General features: G+C 41.0%; 1 protein-coding gene and 1 non-coding gene across 2 annotated transcripts in view; one reads left to right on the top strand and one right to left on the bottom strand.

The window, feature by feature from the left end:
• The first annotated feature begins 879 nt into the window (after window positions 1-879).
• On the top strand, window positions 880-984 carry LOC117063801. The gene has a single exon (XR_004429085.1). It is a non-coding gene; the product is annotated as a U6 spliceosomal RNA (small nuclear RNA).
• Window positions 985-2,968: 1,984 nt separating this feature from the next.
• The window catches only part of ABCC4 (ATP binding cassette subfamily C member 4), a 301,134-nt gene continuing 276,157 nt past the window's right edge, over window positions 2,969-27,945 (bottom strand). The window contains exons 29-31 of the mRNA XM_033177424.1: window positions 27,399-27,504; window positions 18,359-18,493; window positions 2,969-3,678 (exon numbers count right to left, since the gene is read on the bottom strand). Of these exons, the coding sequence (XP_033033315.1) occupies window positions 3,571-3,678; window positions 18,359-18,493; window positions 27,399-27,504 (349 nt within the window). The 3' untranslated portion in view covers window positions 2,969-3,570. The remainder of the gene's footprint in view (window positions 3,679-18,358; window positions 18,494-27,398; window positions 27,505-27,945) is intronic.

Below are 27,945 nucleotides of genomic sequence, written 5' to 3'. Positions count from 1 at the left end.
GCCTTATTTCACTTAACAGAATGACCTCTAGTTCCATCCATGTTGCTGCAAATGACATGTTTCCATTATTTTTTTTGTGGCTGAATAGTATTGCATGGTACATATATATATATATATATATATATATATATATATACACCATATACAAAATTCTTTCATCTGTTGATGGATGCTTAGGTTGATGCCGTATTTTTGCTATTGTGAATAGTGCTATGATAAACACAAGAATGCAGCTATCCCTTTGATATACTGATGAAAGAAATATATGTATTTCTTTTCCTTTGGGTAAATACACAGTTAGTGGGGTTGCTGGTTTGTATGGTACATCCATTTTTTTTTTTTTTTTTTGGGGGGACAGAGTCTCATGCTGTTACCCAGGCTGGAGTGCAGTGGCGTGACCTCGGCTCACTGCAGCCTCTGTCTCTCGGGTTCAAGCAATTCTCCTGCCTCAGCCTGCCGAGTAGCTGGGATTACAGGCATGCGCCACAATGTATGGCTAATTTTTATATTTTTAGTAGGGATGGGGTTTCACCATATTGGCCAGGCTGGTCTCGAACTCTTGACCTCAGGTGATCCGCCTGCCTCAGCCTCCCGAAGAGCTCAGATTACAGGTGTGAGCCACTGCACCCAGCCATAAGGGACATCTATTTTTAGGTTTTTTGAGAAATCTCTATACCAGGCTGGGCATGGTGGCTCACGCTTGTAATCCCATCACTTTGGGAGGCCATTTGGATATTCTCTTTTGTGAAATACCCATTCACATCTCTTATCCATTTTTCTAATTGGGCTTTCTGTGTTTTTCTTAATGAGTTTTAAGAGTTCTTTATAGTTTATGGTACTGGTTCTCAGACTTTAGCCTGCATCAGAATCACACTTAGGTTGCTCGCTTCAGTAGCACATATACTAAAATTGTAATGATACAGAGAAGATTAGTATGGCCCCTTAAAAAAAATCACCTTAGGGCTTGTTAAAACACACATTCCTGGTCCCCACCACCAGAGTTTCTGATTTAGTAGATCTGGGGTGAGGCACAAAAATGTGCATTTCTAATGAGTTCCCAGGTGATGCGCTATGCTGCTGGTCCAGGGACCACACTTCGAGAATCATTATTTAATAGTGATTTCAGTGTAACAGCAATAGACATTTCTTGTTAGTTTTGGACAAAGTCATCTTCAAAACCAAAACCAAAAGCAAAAACCTCAACCATTTAATACTGCTCAAGCCTGAGGCATAAGCTAATACTCTTTCTTCCTAGAAGGAAGGACTTGTTTAAACAGCAACACATGGACTTGTTTAAATAGCAACTGCTTCAAACTGTCTGAAACCCACTGAAATCTACCCGTTAGAATATTTGGTACACCTAATTCGCCAAGAGAACCGGTTGATGATAGAAGGTATCCTTTGATCCCATATTTTTCGATCTCAGGAAAACTCATTGGCATTCATCAGCAAGAACATGAGTCAGGAATCCCTCGAAGCACAGAAATACAGATCTCTGAATGGAGATGAAAACTATCATTTATTTCAACTGAATTTAGTTTCATTAAAAAATTCTATGACAACATTAAAACAGAAACAGGATGTTTATATGACTGTCTTTAACCTCAAAAGTCCAAATAAACATATAGACATTTTGAATATAGCTAACGTTTTAACAAACCTCATTATGATCACCGTTGTAATTTCAGTCACCTAAAATACGAACCATGACTATTAATAAACATTTACTGTGTGTGGTTTATTGGACTGAACATTAACCATACATTTATTTCTAAGTACTAGGAGTTAAACAGCTACTACAGTCAATGTATTTTGGTAGTTAGCTGTGTGTGTGCTTTTTAAGGCTTCACTCAATAAAACATCTGTTGCTCTCTGCTGATGAGTCAAAAAACTTGCTATATGAAGGACACATATATGTATACAAACAAATGCACACATGTGCATGTCTATATACATAAATGCAATTTCAGGGACGTGACACCTTATTCTGAGATCATGAGACTCCACTTCAAACCATAATAGTAAAACCTTTAGTAAACTGAACTCAACATGTTACAGCCACCACCATCAAGAAAAATTAAAGACCCACAGTTCAAATAAAGTGCAACAGGTCCCAGGAAGTATTGTGGTTTGTTGATTCATTCAACAGAAAGCCCAAATGACAATGCTATTAGTGGTCAGAAGTAAACTAACCTGGATAGGCTCATGAAAATGAACCCCTGGATGCATCCTGAGAACATACTGCATAATTATAGTCAATGCTTGCAACAATTTTCAGTTTGTCTCATCATGTTAGCAGAGCCTATTCATGCAATTTAGAAAGGATTTCAATAAAGCCTAAACCAAAAGGCTTACAGTCAACAGAGGGTTAGTCTTCCATAAATGAGAAATCCAAAAAAGAATGATGCCACGTATTTCAGGAATGTTGGTTAGAGGTTTGGCCTTCTTGGGAAGTGTCACGATTCTGAGTCTAAAACTGCAATACGGCCAGGCGCGGTGGCTCAAGCCTGTAATCCCAGCACTTTGGGAGGCCGAGACGGGCGGATCACGAGGTCAGGAGATCGAGACCATCCTGGCTAACACCGTGAAACCCCGTCTCTACTAAAAAATACAAAAAACTAGCCGGGCATGGTGGCAGGCGCCTGTAGTCCCAGCTACTCGGGAGGCTGAGTACTCAGGAGGCTGAGGCAGGAGAATGGCGTAAACCCGGGAGGCGGAGCTTGCAGTGAGCTGAGATCCGGCCACTGCACTCCAGCCTGGGTGACAGAGCGAGACTCCGTCTCAAAAAAAAAAAAAAAACAAAAAACTGCAACAGTTACCATGTCCAAGTCATGCAACTCTAAAGGAGGATGGACGGTCACATTTGTGTCCTTCAGTATCGAAGCACCTTTAAGGGCCTCCATTTTGAGAAAGTAATATTTTCTCTTCCTTCTCTTTTAGAACATATGATAAAATATTGTCCTTTTACCCTTTAACCATATATCCTTTTTTTTTTTTTTTGGTGGGGAGTAAGGGTTACATACTCCCTACTACTATGTCGCAAACTTTTTCTTTTTGTTGTTCCTATTGGTTTTAACTGTACTATTTTCTCACAAGAAGCCTTCAGAGGAAATAATGGATCCTAGTTATGTCAAAGAAAACAATGAGGCAAAATGGCAACTTCACAGTCTTCAAGTAAATAGAATCCCTGATATAAATGGAAATTAACATGTAATTTTGGGGGCAGTAAAAACAACAACAACAAAAACCTGTGATAACTTTGTCCTACTCCTTTAAAAATGAGCTTTGACTCTGTAGTTTCTTAAGGCACAAAACCTGATCGACAGCATTTAACTGGTGGCCTGCATCTCTGATTTGGATTTTAGAAAACAACTATTGACATTTAAATAAAAATAAACCATTTTGTTAGAGCTGGAGATCACTGGATAAGTTGGGAGAAATATTCAAATGAACAGGCATCTTGTATGTATAAATATTTGTTGCCAAAGTAAAAAAAATTACAATGTGGTTTACATAGTCCAAAAACTAGCAGAAAACACCTTCGGAACAGACTTGACGTCTTGGTTGGATTCACAGTGCTGTCTCGAAAATAGTTAAGGTTGAGGGCTGTCCATTGGAAGTGTTTGTAACCATATGGTCAGTGTGACCAATATGTGGATAATTTCTTTTGAAGTATACCTGCAAAAAAAAAAAAAAGAAAAAAAAGGCAAGCATAAAAAGAATGTTTCAAAATTTTAAAGTCCTCCTCCCTGAAACAATGCACTTCTGTGTCCACTTCTTCATGTGAAGCAGATCATATCCCTCACTGAGGCACAATTTAAGAACAGGGATGAATCTACTGAAAGAGGAATTAGCCCCACTAGAACCCTCAGCAGGGCTGGGTTAAATGCCAAACAACCTGTAGATCCATTTTAGTTCCGATCACTCTGATTCATAGATATGTTTTATCTCTGTATTAAATTGATAAGCAGAATCATTTCACTGACTCAAAACCTGGAGATAAATTAAAAACAGGGTGACAAAGAGGCTGGGAAATCTAGCGTCTGCACGAGGGTTTCTCATTTTCACACATAAAATGAGCACAATAGAATTTGGATGTTAATATCAAGTTGTAATCCCTATATTTTATAAACTCTGATTGACAAGCATTGAAATGCTGGCGTGTATGTATGAAATATCCCGGCGTTTAATTTGTGCGGCAAAGCAGTTATAGGGCCTATAGAAATGTGGTCTGTGGATAGTGGCCCACAATAATGAAAAGAGAAGCAAAAGCTTTAACAATGACTCCACCAAGCAACTTCTCTAAAATGTAAGATGATACCAAATAATAGGACAGTTCTTTGCCAAGCCTTTGAGTTCCTGAATTCTTGCAATTTCTAGCTGAACTAGAAGAGATACAGGTTTTCTGATAAACGTATAATCAGAACATAAAGGAAATGAAATGCTGTCAAGTTTCTCTGTTCCACGATCATCAGTTTTTAGTAGCTGTATCGTATCTTGGTTCCTTGACAGATGCGCATAACAAAATGAAATAATGTCAAGACTTGTGAGCTCTTATCTCAAAATGTGTTTGGGTGAAAAAGGACTTCAAATGTAATTTTTTTTTTCCCCAAAGAAGAATGTGAAAAGTTTTGTTTGAGTCTTTAAAACAGAAAATGTAGCAACTATCTGAGGCTGACACGTGTCAGCTGGGTCTCTTAGTCATACGATTCTGGATCTATTTTATAAAATCTTGCTCTGAGTATATTTGTGGGTGCTGTCAACAAAGTTATCACTGGAGATAATGGGCTTCACATACAAAAAAGAAAGTGCTGAGACACCTGCCTACATATTAAGTGTACTTTCTTTCTCTCTCACTTATTGCATGCTTGTTACTCCAGAAACATTACATATAACACACTATATATTAAAATGTCACTTAAGGAGAAAATAAATCGTCCAATAATGCTGGAATGCCACCGGAGGAACCCTGAGGCTATTTCCATTATAATGCAAGTGTTCAAAAACAAGACTTTTCAGGGGATAATTTCCTATCATCTCCCTCTCCCACTTTTTTAAGCTAGCCATATTTTGTGCGGTTATAGATTTATGTACTCCAAAAAGGCTATTCCTTAGTGAAACTAAAAACAACCAAAAGAACAAACAGACATTCACATCACTTTCTACTGCTTGATGGCCTTCCCCAAATAGGATGTTTCCTTCTGTGTAACCCTCTTGATGTATTTTTTTTTTATATAAAGAAAGTGTTGTTATTAGCAATTTTAAACCCAAATGGTCTTAGCTTCATGGTCTGAAATACTTAGTCAAAAACAAATCCTGTGTATATAGTCTTTGATTTGACCTTTCTTTTTCTCTTCTGCTACCAGGTTTTATAACACACTATGGGTAACAGCACAGGTGAGATAAAACATCTTTTTTACAGTGCAGGTGATGAAGGGAGTTGAGATTACTGAACCACTTTTAGCAAAGCCCTCATGTTGTAAGCTATGTCTGGGATGGACAGGTCCAGTCTCAGCTCTCTGGAGATTCATTGCTGATCCTGGAAAAATTACCTAACCACTCTCTCTACCAGCTGCCTCATCTGTAACATGAGATAACAATAGCCTACGTCACAGGAACTGATTAATGGCCACAGACAACAGATTGAAAACCTGCCGCATTAGTGTTGGGTGTCATGATGAACGCTGCTCAGAGAAGTGGCCCCTAGGTACACAGAACGTGGCAGTATTGCCTGGCTTGAAGGATGAAGACAAAGCATCTAGGAAACCCTCTGGTGCATCTTTTATCTTTACAGAATCCCAAAGTTGTGGCTGAGACAATTTCAGCTGAGTGAATATGGTAACCTGGGAAGCAGAAAGGCAGAACTGAAAGATCATAGAAGGCGGAGTATGAACACCTTTGAACTGGTGGCTTTGAAAAGTTACTCAGGCCAGGCACGGTGGCTCACGCCTGTAAGCTCAGCAGTGTGGGAGGCCGAGGCAGGCGGATCACTTGAGGTCAGGAGCTTGAAACCAGCCTGGCCAACATGGTGAAACCTCATCTCTACTAAAAATACAAAAATTAGCCAGGCATGGTGGTGCACGCCTGTAGTCCCGGCTACTCAGGAGCCTGAGGCAGGAGAATCACTTGAACCCAGGAGGCAGAGATTGCAGTGAGCCAAGATCACACCACTACACTCCAGCCTGGGTGACAGAGTGAGACTCTGTCTCAAAAAAAAAATAATAAAAATTTTTTGGCCGGGCGCGGTGGCTCAAGCCTGTAATCCCAGCACTTTGGGAGGCCGAGACGGGTGGATCACGAGGTCAGCAGATCGAGACCATCCTGGCTAACACCGTGAAACCCCGTCTCTACTAAAAAATACAAAAAACTAGCCGGGCGAGGTGGCGGGTGCCTGTAGTCCCAGCTACTCGGGAGGCTGAGGCAGGAGAATGGCGTGAACCCGGGAGGCGGAGCTTGCAGTGAGCTGAGATCCGGCCATTGCACTCCAGCCTGGGCGATAGAGCGAGACTCCGTCTCAAAAAAAAAAAAAAAAAAAAAAAAATTTTTTAAAAAGTTACTCAGCTTCTTTTACTTTAGCATTTTCATGTGTCTAAAGGGGGTAATAACAGCAGGTTAGAAGGACTGTGAAGCTTAAGGGAGACAATGCCATAAGCGTTCATGTTTGTGGCAAGAAGAATATCAGTGAGTATGGGAAACCTTGTCCCTCTTCTCCTTCTTTTCTTGAGTTTGCTCCATTATAGTTCCTCTAATGTAGGTTGAAACTAACTTCAGTATTTAAACTCTAGCTCATCAGTGAAGCCACCATAACAAAGCTAGATTTTACTAAAATCAACAGAGCAATACAAGCTCCCCCACGTGGACAAAGGAGAGCGACTGGGCTTTGATTGACACTGCCTTCCTAAGATACCATCTGATGTGTTGAATTCAGGCTCAAGACCCTGTCAGTCCATTTTTACTGATGTGTATGGCCCTAAGTAAATCAGAGTAACTCTCATGGCCTCAAGTTCATCATTTTTAAGGCCAGTCTAATTTTGGTGTACATAATTGGCATGAATATTGTCAAAGTCAAAGAGTAATGGAGACTTAGAAAGGATTTCTGCTTTTAAGATAATGGAGTAATGAATTTTCTCTCTTTTTCCTTTCAGAAACCACTCTAAGCATCAAAGATATTCATTAATAAAAAATAAGCTAAATCTTTGTGAAATCAAGAGAGCTTGAATGGTAAAATATCATGAAGGGTTGCCATATGCAACTGGAACCAGTGGAGCTGTGGTAAGGCTGAGAAGATGTCTATGAAGAGCAGGCCTCAACAATCACAGGAAAGTAAAGTTCTCCAATTAATTGGAAGAACACTAAGGTATGTCAATAAATAATCAAAAAGAAACATCTTTGACCTATGTACATTGGTGAGGTCCTGACAGAGAGAGATTGCAATTGCCCAATTCTGTAAGCTAAGGAGGAAGAAAGGCAAAACATGCATTCTCAATTTCACACACACACCCACCCACCCACACCCAGCCCCCCCGACCCACACCCATACACACACGCTCCCCACCCACACTTCCACACCCACCCACACACCCCCACCACACCCACATACCCACCCACACCCCCACACACCCCCACCACACACCCCCACACACCCACACACACCCACCCACATACCCCCACACACCCCACACCCCCACCACACCCCATACACACACCCCACACACACCCACACCCCCCACACACACCCACACCCCCCACCATACACCCATACATACACCCCCACACCCACCCACCACCCCACACACCCCACACCCCCCACCATACACCCATACACACACCCCCACACCCACCCACCCCCATACACACTGATACCCCCACCACACCCACACCACAACCCCATACACACACCCCCATACACACCCACCCCCACACCCCCACCACACCCCCATACACACACATCCCCATACACACCTACCCCCACACCCCCCACACCCCCATACACACACCCCACACCCCCCACACCCACCACCCATACACACCCACCCACACCCCCACCACACCCACACACACACCCACACCACACACCCCACACACACCACACACCCCCACACACACACCCACATCGCTACACACAACCATACCCCCTCACACACACCCACACACCTACACCCCCACCACACACCCATACACACACACCCCCACCACAACCCCATGCACACACCCCCATACACACACCACACCCCACACCCCCCACCCCCATACACACACCACCCACACCCCCCACACCCACCACCCATACACACCCACCCACACCTCCACCACACCCACTACACCCCCATACACACACACCCTCACACACCCACCCCCACACCCCCACCACACCCCCCCACACACCCCCACACCCATACACACCCACACCCCCACCACACCCACACACACACCACACACCCCATACACACACCCACATCGCTACACACAACCATACCCCCCACACACACCCACACACACACAACCCCCCCCCCCCCCACCTTCGCCCTGCCACACACACACAGCCTCTCTGGGTCATAAGGTACTTCTACATTAAGCACAGAAAATTCCCTTTAGCCAGAAACAAGGCCCTAGCCACAACTATCCTGCAACTATCTGGTCTAGGAAGAGTTTGTTTTATTCACAGGTGAGGAGTAGGAATAATAGTCATTATTATTATAATTTTAAGAGTAGTACAGGGCCTGGAAAATATACAAATAAGAAATGAAATAAGATAAACACAGGACAAATGTTGAGCACATAAAGTTTATGAATATAATATATTCAAAGAAAATGCAGCAGAATGATCATGCTGTGCATAACAGAGATACAAAAATACAGGAAAACATGGCAGAGCAACAGAAGATGCTGAAATATGAGTTGACAGTGGTCAAAAGTGAAGTGGAAGAGAAAAGTGAAAATATCAAAGAAATGGGCCAGGTGCAGTGGCTCACACCTGTAATCCCAGCACTTTGGGAGGCTGAGGTGGGAGGATCACTTGAGGCCAGGAGTTCCAGGCCAGCCTGGCTAACCTAACGAAAAGTTGTATCTACTAAAACTATAAGAATCAGCTGGTTGTGGTGGCACACACCTGTAATCCCAGCTACTTGGGAGGCTGAAGCATGAGAATTGCTTGAACCGGGAGTTGGAGGGTGCAGTGAGCCGAGAGCATGCCACTGCACTCCCGCTTGCAAAATAGGAGACTCTGTCTCAAAAAAGGAAAAATAAAAAATAAATGACATTTCTACTGAAGGCAGCACAAAGATTAGCCAATGCCGAAGAAACAGTATGAGACAGGATAGGATTGAGCAAACAAACAAAATAACTAAAAGTTAATAAAGCACTACAAAGGATTAAGGAGAAAATAGCTTTACAAAATAGACAAGGGACAGAAAACGTATACACGATAGATATTTGTAAAGAAGAGAATATAATCTAATTTTAAAAATGCAAGGATAATTCAAGTAAACTTTCAGAAACAAAAGTAAACTTGAATCAAAAGTCTGAAAGACTACACAATAATGTCCCAGGAAAACCAATGACCCTTTCAGCATACAAGAAAAAAGATCTGGCTGGGCATAGTGGCACATATCTGTAATCCCAGCACTTTGGGAGGTCAAGGTGGGAGGATGGCTTGAACCCAGGAGTTCAAGACTAGCATGGGAAACATAGTGAGACCTCGTCTCTATGGGGGAAGAAAAAAAATTAGCCAGGCATGGTGACATGTGCCTCTAGTTCCAGCTTTAAGGGAGGCTGAGAAGGGAGCATTGCTTGAGCTAGGGAGGTTAAGGCTCCAGTGAGCTATGATTGTGCCACTGCACTCCAGCCTGGACGACAGAGCAAGACCCTGTCTCAAAAAAGAAAAACAGGGGGAAGGGATGGCATTGGGAGTTATACCTGATGTAAATGAGGTATAATGGGTGCTGACAAGTTGATGGGTGCAGCATACCAACATGGCACAAGTATACATATATAACAAACCTGCACGTTGTGCACATGTACCCTAGAACTTAAAGTATAATTAAAAAAAAAGAAAAAAAGAAAACAGGCCGAGTTATGTCAAACATGGTCATAGACGTCTCCATATGAACAAACAACACGAGAAGACCTTAGAGCAAAGGTTGCAACATACTAAATGAAAGAAGGTGTGACCCAGTAATTTTGTAACTACGACTTTCTGAAAACTTTTATTTTTATGTTAAATTCCAGGATACATGTGCAGAACATGCAGGTTTGTCACATAGGTAAATGTGTGCCATGGTATAACCACCACATTTAAATCAGAGAGGTAACAAAGATTTCAGACATGCAATAAGTCAGGGATTCTAAGTTCCAAGGAACCTTTCCCTTTAAGATGGTAAAGAGCATTGTTTTGCAACTTTTTTTTTCTTAAACTGCCACCCACAGTAATGGGTGGCACATTTCACTGTACACGGGGACTTGATACACATCCACTATCTATATCTGTTCTATACTGTAAAGCATTTCAAAAAATATTACCACTACTATGAAAGATACATTGTTATTTTTCTTCTGTTCCATTCTATTCTATTTTACATCTTAAAACACGCTAGTCATGATGGACCAAATTGATTTCACAGCACCACTAATGGGTTATAGCCTGAAGTTTAAAAAGTACTAAAGGATAAACTTGAGCTAACTAAAAGATGGAGAAAGTATCATTTAAAGAAAAGTCAAATAACAGAGGCTTAAGTATATTTGAGGCTTGAAGGCAAATAGAAGAAAAACTAAGCTAAAATTTGGTGGGTAGGATGGAGAGAGAAGTGTATTTACATTGTCATTGTTTATAATGGGGAGTCAATAAAGAAACAGCATTTAGAGGAAACAAAAGGAACACATACAAAACAATATTCAAAGAAGCAAAAATTATCTACTACAAATTAAAGGTAAAAATGAATACAAAAAAACTGAAGGCATAACATGACAGAACTAAGACAAACATACTTATGATCTCAACAAATGTAAATGTACTAAAATCATCTAGTAAAAACAAAGGCTAAGATTAAATCTCAGCATAAAACCTAACCACGTCATATATAGGAGACACACTTTTGGCTATTCAAAGACAATCCCATATATACCAGACAAAGAAAACAAAGTAAAAGCATGCAACCCAATCTAGTTTTGAACCACCATGGATTTAGGACCAAAACCATTACATGAATCAAGACAGGCATGTTAAAATGACAGGAAATAAACTCATAGTGGAAACCCAAGTTATGAACATCTGTGGACTGAAAACCATAGCATCAAATTACCAAAACAAAAACGACAGGTAATACAGAGAGAAATATGTACAGTATGAAACTAATTCACCTCTAGATCCAAGTCACAGAAAATAGACCAATACAAATAAGGATTAATAAAAATGTAATTAACAAAGTAGAACTAATTAAACCTTATTAAACTCCATACCTTAAACAGAATAACATCATCTTTTCAATGCCCAAAGAACATCCAGAAAAACTAGGACACAAAGAAAATTCCAAATGGATAGAAAGGGTATGGATGACATACAATGAAAATGAAACTGATGAGTGAAACAGAAAAGAAATGAACAGAAAAAACAAACCCCTACCACCAAAAAGTTTTAAAAACTTCCCTCTTCAGTAATTTCTGGGCCAGAGAAAATTAAAATCCAAAATTGCAGAATATATAAATAAAGAATAAACTATAAATGAAAGCACTACATACCAAAACCTATAGAATACGGAAATTCACAGCGTTAAAATACTAAGGAAAAAAGAATGAATACAAATGCATTCAAGAAGAAGCAACAAGAGAAACCAAAAAACAAAGGCAGTAAAGATAAAAGCAGGAACTGATCAACTGGAAAACAGAATATAAACTAGTAAATAAATCTGATAAGTCATTCACTAGGAAAACAACAAAAATAGCTAACTTAATTGGCAGTTAATTGGGAAAAGTGAAAAGTACAGAGTGGAAAAAGTATAAATACTAGGTAGCCATTAAAAAAATGAGGTAACTGGCCGGGCACGGTGGCTCACCCCTGTAATCCCAGCACTTTGGGAGGCCAAGGTGGGTGGATTACCTGAGGTCGGAGTTCAAGACCAGCCTGGCCAACATGGTAAAAACCCATCTCTACTAAAAATACAAAAAAATTAGCTGGGCATGGTGGTGGGCGCCTGTAATCCCAGCTACTTGGGAGGCTGGGGCAGGAGAATCACTTGAACCTAGGAGATGGAGATTGCGGTGAGCTGAGATTGCACCATTACACTCCAGCCTGGGCAACAGGAGTGAAACTGCTTTAAATATATATATATATACATGTATATATATATACACATACACACACACACACATACACACACACAGCTAATAAAAAATATACATATAGCCGGGCGCGGTGGCTCAAGCCTGTAATCCCAGCACTTTGGGAGGCCGAGACGGGCGGATCACGAGGTCAGGAGATCGAGACCATCCTGGCTAATACGGTGAAACCCCGTCTCTACTAAAAAATACAAAAAACTAGCCGGGCGACGAGGCGGGCGCCTGTAGTCCCAGCTACTTGGGAGGCTGAGACAGGAGAATGGCGTGAACCCGGGAGGCGGAGCTTGCAGTGAGCTGAGAGCTGGCCACTGCACTCCAGCCTGGGCGGCAGAGCAAGACTCCGTCTCAAAAAAAAAAAAAAATATATATATATATATACATATATAATAAAATGAGGTAACTATATGTATTGATATAATATGGAATATAATATTAAGTGAAAAAAACATAAAGAATAGCTATCATTTGTGCTCAAAAACCAGAAAAGCTATATATGCACATGTGCTTGTTTATGTACAGAATACATCAACACAACTGCAGAAGATGGTGCCAGGCCTGAAACCTGGCAGAGGAACTGCCTGATGAAGGGCAGGAGTGGCAGAGTGACTTACTTTTTACTTATTAAAGTTTTTTGCAAAACTATCAATGCTTTGAATTTTGTAACATGAGCATATATCACTTGGTAAGCTGATTCTTAAAAATAATTTGTAATTATTTAGTCTATAAAGCTACAAAACTTTGGATACTTCTTTTACTATTACTGGGAGCTAAGAGTTCAGTCTATAGTCTTAAAAAATTACTGAGCTTTTATCATCAATAGCCAGAATTTGCTTATATTTGTAAAATGTCTTAAATTCTTTGAATCACTTAAACATACACTATCTCATTTAATACATGTTAACAGTGAAGAAACTGGAGCAGTACTGCAATCCTGGCATGACAGGTGAGGCCTTTGAGGCTCACAGGCCTTGGGTGGCTTATGTAAGGCCATTGACTGCTTAGCATCTCCTCTACCTATTCAAACAGGCCCCAGGCTCCTAGGATCCAGGATGTCAGGATTTCATATCTATCTATGTATCTATCTATACATACATACATACATACATACAAACATATTTTTTTCTGAGATGGAGTCTCGCTCTATCGCCCAGGCTAGAGTGCAGTGGTGTGATCTAGGCTCACTGCAACCTCCATCTCCTGGGTTCAAGTGATTCTCCAGCCTCAGCCTCCCGAGTAGCTGGGATTACAAGCGTGCACCACCATGCCTGGCTAATTTTTTAATTTTTAGTAGAGACGGCGTTTCACCATGTTGGCCAGGCTAGTCTTGAACTCCTGACTTCAAGTGATATACCCACTTCAACTTCCCAAAGTGCTGGGATTACAGGTGTGAACCACCATGCCTGGCCAGGATTTCATAACTTTTGAGTTGTATCTGGGGATTTCATGGGTGGATAAAATGGTACCTCTGTTACTCACTGGGAACCTCAAATTCAGTCTGCTTCATCAGGGAAGACAATGATTGACATTTACCCTGTGTTATGAGCTGATTTGCATCCCCCTAAATTCCTATGTTGAAGTCCTAACCCCCAAGTACATTAGAATGTAACTGTATTTGGAGAAAGTCTTTAAAGGTGTAATTAAGTTAAAATGAGGTCTTTAGGGTGGGCCCTGATCCAATATGACTGGTGTCCTTACAGAAAGAGGTGATTAGGACACAGGCATACACAGAGAAAAGACCCTGTGAACACACAGCCATCTGCAAGCCAAGGAGAGAGGCCTCAGAGGAAAGCTGCCCTGCTGACACCCTGATCTCAAGACTCAAGCACAGAAGTATAAGAACACAAACTGCTGTGGGTTAAGAACATACACTAGTCTGTGCTACTTTGCTATGGCAGCCTGAGCAAACCAGTGCATCCTTCAGCACCCTGGAATGTAATTATGTAATTGTAATTTAATATGTAATTTAAAATGTAACTTTAATTTAAAATATTAAAATACTTTGAGTCATCTGCAAAGGTCAGTCAAAAGAGAGACTCAGCTTTGCTTGCACCAGCATTTTCAGGAAAGCAACTACGTGGTCAAGAATACGTGACTTGGAAGTACCTTTTCCCAGATGTTGAGTTTTCTTTCCAACAAATGAATTCTAATCTGTGAGAGCGAAAAGCTTGTTGATTTAGACTAATCCTCGTGGTGTTACAGTTGTGAATGATGCATTGATATTTGATGCTTGCACATTTAAAAGGCTGACACTCTGACAGCTTGTTCTCCTAAGAGGACTAAGTGTGTGCAGAAATGTCAAGAAGATATTCAACTTGGATGAGAATCAAGCTGTATATTTCCTTATGTCTTTCTGTAGAGGTGACCTGAGCCAGCGGTTAAGCAGGACTAAAATCCAGGAAGGAAATTCTGCCACTGTGAATTTGGGCGACTAGCTGCATCTTGGATACCAAATGAGACAAGGAGCAGCACTTTCAGGCTTGACACAGAACACAACCTAGGGGGACACATCGGCCTTCTGCCTTCTGTTCTCCACGGACCAGCTCTGTGTCCACATGAGGACTCATGACCCAACATCCTCGTCAATACAGTAAGACTTACAGACTGCTGTGAGGATTAAGTAGAATCATACATGCAAGAACTATGTAAACAATGTAAAATAAATTATAAAAACTACACGAATGTAAGTTATCATTAATATTGTTGAATTAGATGGAAGATTAGTGGACCAGTAATCGAGATTTCAAATTCTGTGACCAATGTCCCTTTCTACATGTATGTTATGCTTGTATTAAACATTGATTTAAAAAAAGATTCCTAATTCTGTCTCTGCTAGAAATTAGTCTGGGCCCACTTACTTCTTGGGGCCTTAGTTTCCTCATCTGTAAAACAAAGGTGAACTGTATTATCTTATGTTAGTTGGAACATGCTAAAATTCTATGACCTATTTCTTATTACTCCATGTCTTGATAATACGTAACATATTTTTTAAATGGGTATTTTGATATATAGATAGGGACACATCTCTTTGATGTGAAACGCCTAAGGTACCAAAGAACAAAAAGGGTTTTGGAGGTTCCTGGCTCTTTTGTGACTAGATTATACAGGGAATCCCAAATGACTGATCGGGTTTTATGAGGGAAGCTTTGGCTGGGAGACACTCTAGAAGATAAAAGTATTCTGTAAATTTCAGGTATAAAAGAAATACAGGGCTCCAAGTACAGCTTCCCCCTTATTCATACACAATGTGATTCTTACGAAAGTTCAGAACACAGTTTTGTCGATCCTAAAGCCAGGCTTGAATCTGGACTCTGCCTATCATTCTGCTAGCTGCGAGATCGTAGGCAATTTCCTTCCCTCTCTATGTCTCAGCCCCTTAAACAGGCATAATGAGAAGTGCACAGTGCCTGTCTGCCACATATCATCATCATCATCATCATCATTGCCATCAGGGCTCAGCACATCAATCAAATCTCTGCTCTGCTCTATTTTTTGGTTTATATTGTCAATGACTAGGGGCATATTTAACGTATTGGTTAGTGCCCAGCGTAATACTGTGCACACAAAGGCATTTACAGAACCGTTTTGAGGATGAATGCAGGATTCAAAGAAATGTCCTACAGACAGTGGAAAGGGCAGTTCCTCACTTCTTTGGAGAATGAGATGAAATAGGAACTAAAGGCAACCTAGGTTTTACTTGGATAAATCTTTAATACAGAAATACCGTTGGATATGGGAACATATTTTCTTTTTCTTTCTTTCTTTCTTTTTTTTGAGACCGAGTTTCGCTCTGTTGCCAGGCTGGAGTGCAGTGGCACGATCTCGGCTCACTGCAACCTCCACCTCCCAGGTTCAAGCAGTTCTCCTGCCTCAGCCTCCCGAGTAGCTGGGACTACAGATGTGCACCACCAGGCCCAGCTAATTTTTGTATTTTTAGTAGAGATGGGGTTTACCATGTTGGCCAGGACGGTCTTTATCTCTTGACCTTGTGATCCACCCGCCTTGGCTTCCCAAACAAAGTGCTGGGATTACAGGTGTGAGACACCATGACTGGCCTTTTTTTTTTTTTTTTTTTTTTGAGACAATGTATCACTCTGTCGCCGAAGCTGGAGTGTAGTGGCACGATCTTGGCTCACTGTAACCTCCACCTCCCGGGTTCAAGTGATTCTCCTGCCTCAGCCTCCCAATTAGCTGGGATTACAGGCATGCGCCACCACACCCAGCTGATTTTTTTATTTTTAGTAGACATGCAGTTTCACCATGTTGGCCCCTATTTTCTTATTCTGTTGTTTGTAATAGATATTTAAAATATTACATACAAACAAGGAACTTTATTCTACCTACAGTGTTGAAAACCTGAAAAATATAGAAAACAATGAAGAAGGAAAATCACACCCATATTATAATGCCTACAGATGAACAGTTTTGATGGGAGCCTCACCATGTACTGCTAGAAGTCTCATTCCACCCTAAGCCAAGAACATCGGATGTTCCTTCCCTCCCTCCATCAATACAACTCTTACCTCACAGAATTTTAAGAAAGAATTACAGGTGACCACGTGACATCTGGCTAAGTCCCTTAAATCAAACTGCGGTTATCACATGTGTAGAATGAGATACTTCCACATCACCACTGTTGGAAAGAGATCATGTAGCCTGCGTGTCTTTAATGCCTTCAAAACATACTTCAAGGATTATTCAGGCTATAACTGTAATATATCATAAATTCTTGATTTGTCCTCATGGCAATAACATATTGGTTTTTCTTTTTTTTGGAGACGGAGTTTTGCTCTTATTGCCCAGGCTGGAGTGCAGTGGCGTGATCTTGGCTCACCGCAACCTCCGCCTTCCGGGTTCAAACGATTTTTCTGCCTCAGCCTCCTGAGTAGCTGGGGTTACAGGCATTCGCTACCACTCCTGGCTAATTTTTGTATTTTTAGTAGAGACAGGATTTCTCCATGTTGGTCAGGCTGGTCTTGAACTCCCGACCTCAGGTGATCTGCCTGCCTCGGCCTCCCAAAGTGCTGGGATTACAGGCATGAACCACCACACCCGGCCTGGCAATTGCATCTTATAGAAGGTAGAGGAAGCGTATGGCCTAAATGGGCCTAATTCTAAACGACGAAGAATGAGGGGGAAACCCAGGGCAACAGTGAGAGTATTATGTAGGAGTTTTCTTTACAAATAATAAAACAGAAACTTGGCCGGGCGTGGTGGCTCACGCCTGTAATCCCAGCACTTTGGGAGGCCGAGGCAGGCAGATCACAAGGTCAGGAGATCGAGACCATCCTGGCTAACACGGTGAGATCCCATCTCTACTAAAAAATACAAAAAATTAGCCAGACGGACGAGGTGGCGGGCGCCTGTAGTCCCAGCTACTCGGGTGGCTGAGGCAGGAGAATGGCATGAACCCATGAGGCGGAGCTTGCAGTGAGCCAAGATCGTGCCACTGCACTCCAGCCTGGGTGACAGAGCAAGACTCCGCCTCAAAAAAAAAAAAAATAATAATAATATAAAACAGAAACTAGAAACCAAAAGCAATCTAGGTAGGTCTAAGTAGAACATTTTCTAGGTAGATCATGCTACAACAATAAACAATAGCCCACACTTTTTGCTCAAACTCTAAAATCTCCTGTATGTACCTCAACAGCATTTGCCTATCAATAAGAATGAAATGCAATGGGTCTGCAGAACATGAGTACTATGTGCTCTATGCCTTTTTCTATGAGAATCTGAACCCATAGAGTCTAAATGTGTAAAAAGTCTGGTCTAACACCTTTCTGCTTGGGCACACGGCACGCACATGTATGTGCACACACTCGACCCCCCAACCCCTACCCGCTTCTGCCGTCTCTTTGCAGACCTGACATCAACCCGGGACGTGCCATTAAGGCCCAGTCGTGAAGCTTTGTCTCTGCAGGCTTATAATTGAAAAGGGTACACAGTGCTCGTTACCATACCCACGGTGCCAAATTGTGCGGAAGGAGCCGCTGAGACAAACTTTAATTACAAGTCCTTGGAGCACGCTCACCTGTTTTGCTGTTTCAGTGAGGGCAGCGGCTTCTGCCTTGCCCAGTTGTTGCACCATCTTGTAAAATAGGCTCTCTTTATTTTGTAGCAAAACATATGGCTCATCATATTCTTTCAGTCTTCCTGAATCTAAAACCTGTTAATCAGCAGAAAGAAACCCATTGAAATACGATGTTTTGCAGTAACATATTATAACAGAGACAATATTTCGGAAAGGGGCAGGAGAGGGAGAGAATCTGTTTGGGTGGTAGGCCTGGATGGTGTTTAAATGGTTTGATTACCCTGTTTTACGAAGCAAAGAAAGGCCTAACCTGACCTTTTATTACTATAATGTTATAATGAAAGGAAGAAAATGAAAGTTCTAGACTATTATTCTGGGCACTCAGCAGTCCTGTGGCATTTTATATTCTGCCAAAGGCATTTTGGGTTCTTATCATTACTTAGTGCTTTTAACTCTCAGACTCTCAGCATTGAAGGGTATTTATACATATGATCAGAGTTGGGAAACTTCTTGATTTAAGAAACTCAAATTCAGTTTATCTACAAGGTAGGGTAATGTCATAAAAAACAGATGGGAAAGACCTGACAGTAAATTAATTGCCGAGCCAGTTACATAGATGCTAAGCAATATTTGGAAAAGAAGTAAATGCTTCTGGAATTTCTTTAAGGTTCTAGAACATGTCAGCTGCTAAGAGGGGCTAAACTCTGGATGGTGAGGTTAAGGTGCATTCTGAAATCGGCTCTGGGTGTACTTTATTATTCCGAGAGAGAAAGGCTGGCCAAAAAAGCTGTTACCTAAGCAGCTTTAGCATAATTGCTCTCTGCACAGAAGAAATCGCTAGCAATCCAATTTTCTCTTTGGATAAGACTAAAGAAGCGATTAAGAAATTGAGCTCCAAACTCCTGTGATCACAGCCCACATGACACATGAGGCAGCCCAATCTGCGTTGCTGAGGGCGGAATATCTGTTTTCCCAATCACCTTTCTTTGCTTCTTTCTCTTTCTTTAGCTGCTTGCCTTTTAGCTGCTTTATTGCTCATTAATATGTCCACTGGAAATTGAAAGAGGGAGGAAGGGGCTCTTAACTCTGCATTTCTACTTATTAGTGGCTTTGGTTAATGGTTTCAGAGGGAAGAAAGAGTCTGAACAATTGGCCCAAATGACGTACCTAAGAAAACAGTTCTGATGTTAAGTGGCACTTAGTTCTTCATTTAGGCCACATTTAGAGTAAATTTATCTTAAGAGAATATGCTGAACCTCCAAGCAGGACACAGGATGTTTTTCTACATGTAGACATTGCAATTAATTCCATCCCATGGTATTTAATCGGACACATTTATTAAGCCTCATAAAGGGCATTTTCCTGTTAATCTTTTGTTTACTACTGTGAATCACTGCTAAGGGCAGCTTTCTCAAAAGAGTTCAAGAATAATTGAATCTGTCACATCCACATAATAATTAAAATGTCCTATAATTTGGCATGCCAATTTAGATACCCCAAATGTGTAATTTTACTTAAGCATAGCATTACAGAGCATAACCACTCCTCCTGATGATGAAGGAAAAAATCTGCAATTTAAAAATACAGGTCTCTCTAACGCTAAAGACTAAATAGATAAGTGAATCAAATTACTTTCTAAAATGATGAAGTTTTAGTCTGCAAAAGCAACAAGTAAACTTTTAAAAATTATTCCCACAGAGTTGATAGCGAGTGAGTTCTCTGTAAAGACTCTACATAATGTTTAATGGAAAGAAAGTCCTACTACTATTTGGTCCTTGTCCAAATTCCTATTAAATTTATTCACATTTGAGTGACTAGTAAATCTTTCCAGATTCCCTCTCATTGTCTGCAAACACATGAATGCCACTGAGACCAGGAGTTCTCAAAACTGACCAGAATCTAAAAAGGCAGAGCCAGGAAAAAGCATTATTATTATTAGATTAATAATAAAAATGACAGAAAGATCATTTTGGTCAAAATACTTTAAGCCTTATAAACATCAACAACTTAGCAATGGCATTTTATTTGTTAGGAGAGTTTTTGAGTTTGGGGGTGATAGAACTACAACCTTAATAATTTATTAGAACTTAAAATTTTAACTTCCATAAGGTTTCACACTTAAAAAATATAAAATAAAACTGACCTCTTTAATACTTTTTTGATACTCATTAAAACAAAATATAGGCCAGGTACAGTGGCTCCCACCTATAATCTGAGCACTTTGGGAGGCCAAGGCAGGCAGATCACTTAAGGCCAAGAGTTTGAAACCATCTTTACTAAAAATACAAAAATTAGCTGGGCATGGTGGTGTGCAACTGTAGTCCCAGCTACTCGGGAGGCTGAAGCATGAGAATCACCTGAACCCAGGAGGTGGAGGATGCAGTGAGCTGAGATCGTGCTACTGCACTCCAGCCTGGGCGACAGAGTGAGGCTCTGTCTCAAAAAAAAAAAAAAAGAAAAAGAAAAAAACACCCCAAAAACCCAAAATAACCCCCAAAATGTAGTATCTTATAATGAACTGGATTATCGTAGCTACAGATTTGCAAGATTTGAGACATGGCATCCTTGGCATATAAATATGACCTAACAAAGAGTATGGCTACCATAAAAATCAATGAAAGCACCCCATAACTAAAATATCAGTTTGTGAACTTGAAAAGGAAAATAAAATGGGTTGAACATGCTCTGCTTTTACAATCATCACTGCAAACTCCCAAAATAGAATGGATAAGGTAATTTCTTTCCTTCCATCCATTCATGCAATATTGAGTGAATGTCTATTTCCAAAGTACTGTTTCAGGAATGGGTGATTCAAAGATGAGCAAGAAACAGTCTATCAAGATGCTGACGGCCAGAGATAAAGATGGAAGTGCAAATAAGTTAAACAACTTAGCCTAGGCTGCACAAATTAGGAGACGGCAGAGCTGGAATTTGAACCTAGGTGTAAACCTGTCTTCTTCCCTCTTCAAGTGAGTTCCCAGAGGTACATTTATATTTACTTTCAGTCTCTTTCTTTTCAGAAGTAAAATATGGGCAATGAGAGCTGTAAACAGTCAATTTTTTAAGACACCTTTTTATTTGGATAACTTTGCATATTTTAAGAAAAATATGCCTGCAAGCATAAAAAATTCACCTATTCACTTTCCACTGCAATTGGAGTCCTATTACACCCAGGACTCAGTTTTTTACTGTGTGCCTGGCATATGCTCACAGAAAAAGAAGACAATTTTTTTTTTTTTTTGAAATAGAGTCTCACTCTGTCACCCAGGCTAGAGTACAGTGGTGCGATCTCAGTTCACTGCAACCTCCACCTCTTGGGATCAAGCAATTCTCCAGCCTCAGCCTCCCGAGTAGCTGGGACTACAGGTGCACGCCATCAAAGCCTGGCTAATTTTTGTTTTTTGTAGACACAGGATTTCGCCATGTTGCCCATGCTGGTTTTAAACTCCCGAGCTCAAAGCGATCCTCCCAGCTTGGCTTCCCAAAGTGCTGGGATTATAGGCGTGAGCCACCACACATGGCCCAAGAAAACAAACTTCATTCAAGTTTCAGGATTAATAATGAGCAAGTGACACTTGGCCAGAACACATTGGAGGAAAATGAACTTTCATGAATTCCTGAATTTATTCAGCACACATTTATTGCACACTTTCTGCATTCATGTCATTATGCTAGATGCTGTGGAACAGGCAGAAATGGGTAAGTCCCAGCCCCTGCTTTTAGGAAGCCTACATTCAAAAAAAAAATAAAAAATAAAGACAGGAGAGAACACTCAAGTGACTAGAATGCCAGAAAAAAGGCAAAACAAGCGGGGAGTTCAGCAGCAGCAGAAGTCACCACTGGCCAAAATTTCTGACGAGGAGCTTCAGGCAGGAGAAAATAGCAAACTGGACCTTGAGGAATGGACAGACTTGGACACACAGAAATGGTGGTGGAGGTGAGAGGTGGGAGGACAGTGGTCATTCCAGACATCAAGAGGTCTGACAGCCCACCGATCACTTCCTCAAGGGCAGGGTTATGTGACTGCTCTGGTTCACTGTTGCATCTCCAAGGCCTGGCATTGCACATGATGTGTGAGCGGGCACCCCATGCACACTGCTAAAAGTTAAATATGAAGGAAGTGAAATTCAGGGCACGACTGGGTGACTGACCAGTGGTGCAGTCCCAGACCACAGAGTGAGGTCCAGCAGAGAAAGCATCTAGCTGGCCCTGGGAAACAGATAAGGAAGGAGGTATAGGGATGCCAGGATTCAGGCTATAGCCTTGGAGGACCACATGCCTCAAGTTGATGGCTATAGAGAAGAGAGAGAAAAGCGAAAAGGAGACACAGCAGGAATGAGGGCTAAGGCTTGACTCCAGATTAAATATTGGAAAAGAGAAAATAAGGAACAATCAAATGCTACAAGGGCTAAGTTAGGATGCACATAGAAAACAATGCTAAGAATAGAACTTTACCCGCTTAGCCTTTATACATGTTGAGTATACTTACAAAACGCCTGGGACCATAAGTGTTTCAGATTTCAGATACTTTTGAATTTTGCAATGTTTGCATTATACATACTTACAGATCCAGCATACTTACCCAAAAACCCAAAATCTGAAATGCCCCAATGAGGGTTTCCTACAAGCTTCACGTCAGAGCTCAAAAAGTTTCAGATTTAGGAGCATTTCAGATTTCAGATTAGGGAACTCAATCTGTATTTATCGATTTGACCAAAGATTCTGGATCTTTTACAACAAAATTAAGTGACTCTGAATTTTCTTTTTGTACAGAAAAAGGGGTATAATCTTGAATTTGTATCTTCATATCTTTTGTACCTATATGAAAACAGTCCTGAAATCTCCTGCTCGGTCCTCACCTTTCCTCTACCCAAGTAAAACTATAAACTAAGCCGCGCATTGATGTTGGTCTCGCCGCCCCAGGATCTCTCCAGCAATGCAAACCTCAAATCACTTGCTGCTCTCCAGAAGGTCAAGGAAAAACACATTACACTGGAATGCATTAGTCAGTTCCTCAGTTACATAAGCTCAATGAAGATGTGTTTATCAGGGCTGCATATCTGCAGATATTCCAGGTAGCTGTCCTAGATATAAAAATTAAGTGAACCAACTGCAAAACAATTTAATCCATTTAATTGGCAGGATGCCATCGCTGATAGTGGGGTGACCTCAGGAACAGGGGAGGCGCAGGACAGGGTGAAGGATAAAAAGCCTGATCATAGGAAAAGAAAAGCTCGGAACAGCTTTCACTATGGCAGCAAGCAACACATAGAAACCCCATTTAGCAACAGGCAGAGTGAGGTTGGGAGGGTTTCCGTTTCAGAGGTGGGTTATGGGCTGCCATGACAAAAGGGGTGTACGGAGGGTCATCTGAGGTTCCAAATTGGTTTCTTCACTTGTCAAGTGGGTGCCTGTGACTCTTCTCTGGGACAAGGTACTATGGCATGTGGCAAAGATGCCTCAAAATCCTGGCCCAGGTCTTCAAACAGTAAATGATTCTTCTCACCTGGGGAAAATGAAGGGTAAGTCCCAGTGACCCACTCAGCCACTTCCCCAAAGCTCTGTAATTGTGTGTATTTATTCTCCTAGTACGTTTTTTCTTTTTTTCTTTTTTTGTGAGATGGATCTCACTCTGTTGCCCAGGCTGGAGTGCAGTGGCGTCATCTTGGCTCATTGCAACCTCCGCCTCCTGGGTTCAAGAGATTCTCCTGCCTCGGCCTCCCGAGTAGCCGGGATTACGGGCACACAGCACCATGCCCGGCTAATTTTTCTGTATTTTTAGTAGAGATGGGGTTTCACCATGTTGGCCAGGCTGGTCTCGAACTTCTGACCTCAGGTAATCTGCCCTCCTCGACCTCCCAAAATGCTGGGATTACAGGCATGAGCCACCGCGCCCAGCCCCAGTTTGTGCTTTCTACCTTCACATTAGTTCTTTGTCCCGCTGAACACTTTAATTAAATGTCTCAGCACAGTTTTTAAGAAGTAATTTTTCCTCTTCTGAAATGTTCTAATTGTGGCCGTTGTCGGTTTCTTAAAGAGAAGTTCCATGAAGATGAAACATAGAATTTAAATAAAACTCAAGTTAGCTTTGAGTTGTGTTTCTCCAGCTGGTTCTGTTAGAATGATTTCTCATTTGTTTTCTCTGAGAAAACTCTACTAAAAAGAAAGAAAGACATACATTATACACCCATAAGACTGCCTACAAAGAAAAGAGCTACAATCTGAATTTCTCAGTCCTGCTTTTGGTTCTCTGTAATTCACTCCCGAAGAATTCTCTAACTGCAGATTCGCTTATTCCTTGTTCACTCACGCTACCAGGGAGAATCCAGAGTGCTGTAAGGACGGGTGTGCAGGGACTGGAGGAAAAGGCTGTGCTATTGGCTGAAAGGAAAACAGGTCACAAGTAACCAGCTAATCCTAAAAACTACAGGGAGGAAGCTGTCTTTAATGTGGAGATAGTGGTGCGTATTAGAAAAAAGAGGATTTCTAATTTGTCTGTCTTGCTCTACTGTTTTGTGGCAACTGAGCAAATGAAGATTAAATTAGCTGTCATTAAGACTACACCATGTTTAATAAAGTTAAAATTGACAGAACATCTTCATAAAATAAAATTCTAAGCTTAACACATTAATGGCACTTAATGAACCAAAACTCGGTAAATCCCTTTGGAGAGTCAACACATAAACAAAGCTATTAATTAGGTCGCAGTTGTTTCCCAACAAGCCTTTTGTTTGATTTACTTACAGTAAACAAAACCATATCCATCAGTCTTTGTGCAGAAGTATTCACCAATGCAACAAAATGTAATTATTACACCTTAAGCACCTGCAATTCCATGACTGCACGATGACAATAGTGTTGGTTATGTCCTTCATTAACATCTGTCACTTCCCCAGCCACTCCCTGAGCCTACCCTCTGGAGCACTGGGCTTTGCAGCTGATTCACTTGTCTCTATGTTTTCACAGCTTTCAGAATAACAGAACAGAACACATGTTTTCTGGAAAGGTATCTCTAAAACAAGCAAGGGAAAAAAAAAAAAAAAAAAAAAACCACCTCTAAAATCAAAGATCTGAGAAAGAACGGTATTTATGGTGTTCCCCTGAATTGAAAGCTGGCTGATGATCAGAAGCTCTAGAATATGGGAGAAGCTTTCAGCTAGGGGTCAAGGGAACATAGAAGCCAGTTCCCAATCTCAAGCTACAGAATGCATATCTCCTGGGTTCCCTGAGGCTGAATCCTGCCATTGCCTGTTAAGAAAAATTGGAAAATAGTTCTCACGAAGAATTCAGAGCTTGTAATAAGACTCCTTACTTAAATTTACACTTCCTAGTAGGACTTCCTGTGATGTCACTGATGACCTCATGGCCAGGGAGCCCTAAATGGAAGATCTCCCAATATCACTGGAGATATTGGGCGATCACTGGAGAGATCGCCATAGATGGAGACACTAATGGAGTTGGGAGTGAGAAGGAAAGTTCCATGCTGAAATGTAAGGTCATCTCAACAGTTACATCCTCCAAGGGAACACTCGCCTTTCCCTTCTCCAAATTTATTTCTTCCAGGTCTTCCCCATTCATCCAGACAGTCAGGTCCCAAACAGAGAAACCAGGACTGACTCCCCCTGTCTTCCCTCAGATCTCACATTCAATCCATCACAGTCCAGTTGCTTTACTTTGCTATTTACTCCAAATCCATCCATTACACCATCTTCACTGCTCACACCATAGTCTAAGCCACCATTGTGCATGGTGTAGAGAGGGCAAGACCACAACAGTGAATGCTGCGTTTGATGAACTGAAGGACAATAACTAAAGGACTGTGGCTTTTACTACAAAGGAAAGAGAGAGAACAGAGTGAGGAAAGCCTAAAAGGTAGGAAGGGGCCAACTGTAAATTGTTTTGTAGAACCATGTTGAGAGTTTAGATAAAGACATTAATCCAGAGAGAAAAAAATTAAGGCTCTCAAAAGCTACCTGGAGGGATTGGTATATAAAGCAATAAACTAATGGGCACATTTCAATAATAGTAACAGTGCTGATAGATCAAGGGGATGCTTGTGAACTAGACATTTATGTGGTCTGATGCTGATTGATCAGATTTAGGAGTGACCAACTGACTTGTCTGCCAAGTTCTGTCCTTGCTTGCTGTCTCCCTAACTAATCAGACCTTCTAAGTTGACAGCATTTCTAAGCATTAGATAATAAAAGGAGTAGCTAGCATCAATGTTGTAACAGCAAATCCCAACAAGAAGTCTATATGATACATTTAGGCTACAGGCGCCCACCACCACGTCCAGCTAATTTTTGTATTATTAGGAGAGACAGGGTTTCACTATGTTGGCCAGGCTGGTCTCGAACTCCTGACCTCAAGTGATCTGCCCGCCTTGGCCTCCCAAAGTGCTGAGATTACAGGTGTGAGCCACTGTGCCTGGCCTTGCTTCCTAAAATTATCACTGTTTCCCTTCATTTTCTAGGCCCTCCGATTCCTATGTAACAAATTTCCTGTTAAATCCTTTCTGTTGGATTCATTTGTTTTTCTGGCTAGACCCTCTATGAAAATAATTTGTGATAGATCTTCTCATTTCTTCCCCTGTGACACACATCTTGTGAATGTCCCAACAGCTGAGAAGTTCTGCAACCTTACCCAACAAGCCCCTTGCAGTATATAAAAACCTGAATCTGTCATTAAGGGGATCAAGCATGCTGAAACAACTGTGACAGTGACGATGACTGTGATCTTCTATTTGATACTACTCTGTAGTACGACAGTTAGCATCACAAGCTGAATCTTAGATTTGGAATATTTTCATGGTCAACTTTTAACGTATGATTTTTGCATATGAGTATATGCAAAGAGATACACTGGATATATTGTTAGTAGCACTGAGGGTGTAGTTAAGTATATGAATTACTGTTGGGAATGAAAGCCAAAATTAACAGAAAATTAACTTACTAGGGGTTTCTATCAAGTTTTACAAGGAACAAACTGAAAAAGTGAACATAATTGGAAGCAACTGGAATTCCGCAGGTGAAGGACTCACCATTATCCTGTCGCTGTCAATAATGGTGTTCAATCTGTGTGCAATGGTTAGCACAGTACAGTGGGCAAATTTCTCCCGGATTTTCTTTTGTATTAACTCATCAGTTCTGCAATCAAAGAAGTTAAGTTTAATTCCGTAAAGATGGGAAAAGTAGACTTAAGACTTAAAAGGCTCTACTACACAATAGTTTTTTTAAAAAAAAGATCACATATATTCAGTGTTTTAAAAAGCATGTTAAAATGTTTTATTCTATAAAAAATCTATATAGTAATTTACTAATTTTCATAAAACAATGAAAAATATCTTACCCCCAAATTGCTTAAAGCTGATTATTGGGAGTGGATTTTAGGAATCTAGCTCTCCTGGAATACTGAATAACATCACTGACACTGGAAAACACGTTTGGGTTTCTTCCTCTGTTTTTTCAGAATGAATGTTATCCATGTTAAAATGTTATCTCTGGGGCAAACAGGGTACTTAGAAACATTTCTCAGAATCATTCCGTGTTTCCCATTTACACACTTAAAATGTGGACTTAAGGTTACAT

The sequence above is a fragment of the Trachypithecus francoisi genome, unplaced genomic scaffold (genome assembly GCF_009764315.1).
Source record: "Trachypithecus francoisi isolate TF-2019V2 unplaced genomic scaffold, Tfra_2.0 Lachesis_group18, whole genome shotgun sequence".
In the NCBI taxonomy this organism is placed as follows: domain Eukaryota; kingdom Metazoa; phylum Chordata; class Mammalia; order Primates; family Cercopithecidae; genus Trachypithecus; species Trachypithecus francoisi.
The sequence above is the reverse complement of the archived record's forward strand: the minus strand, read 5'-3'. Positions and strand labels throughout refer to the sequence as shown.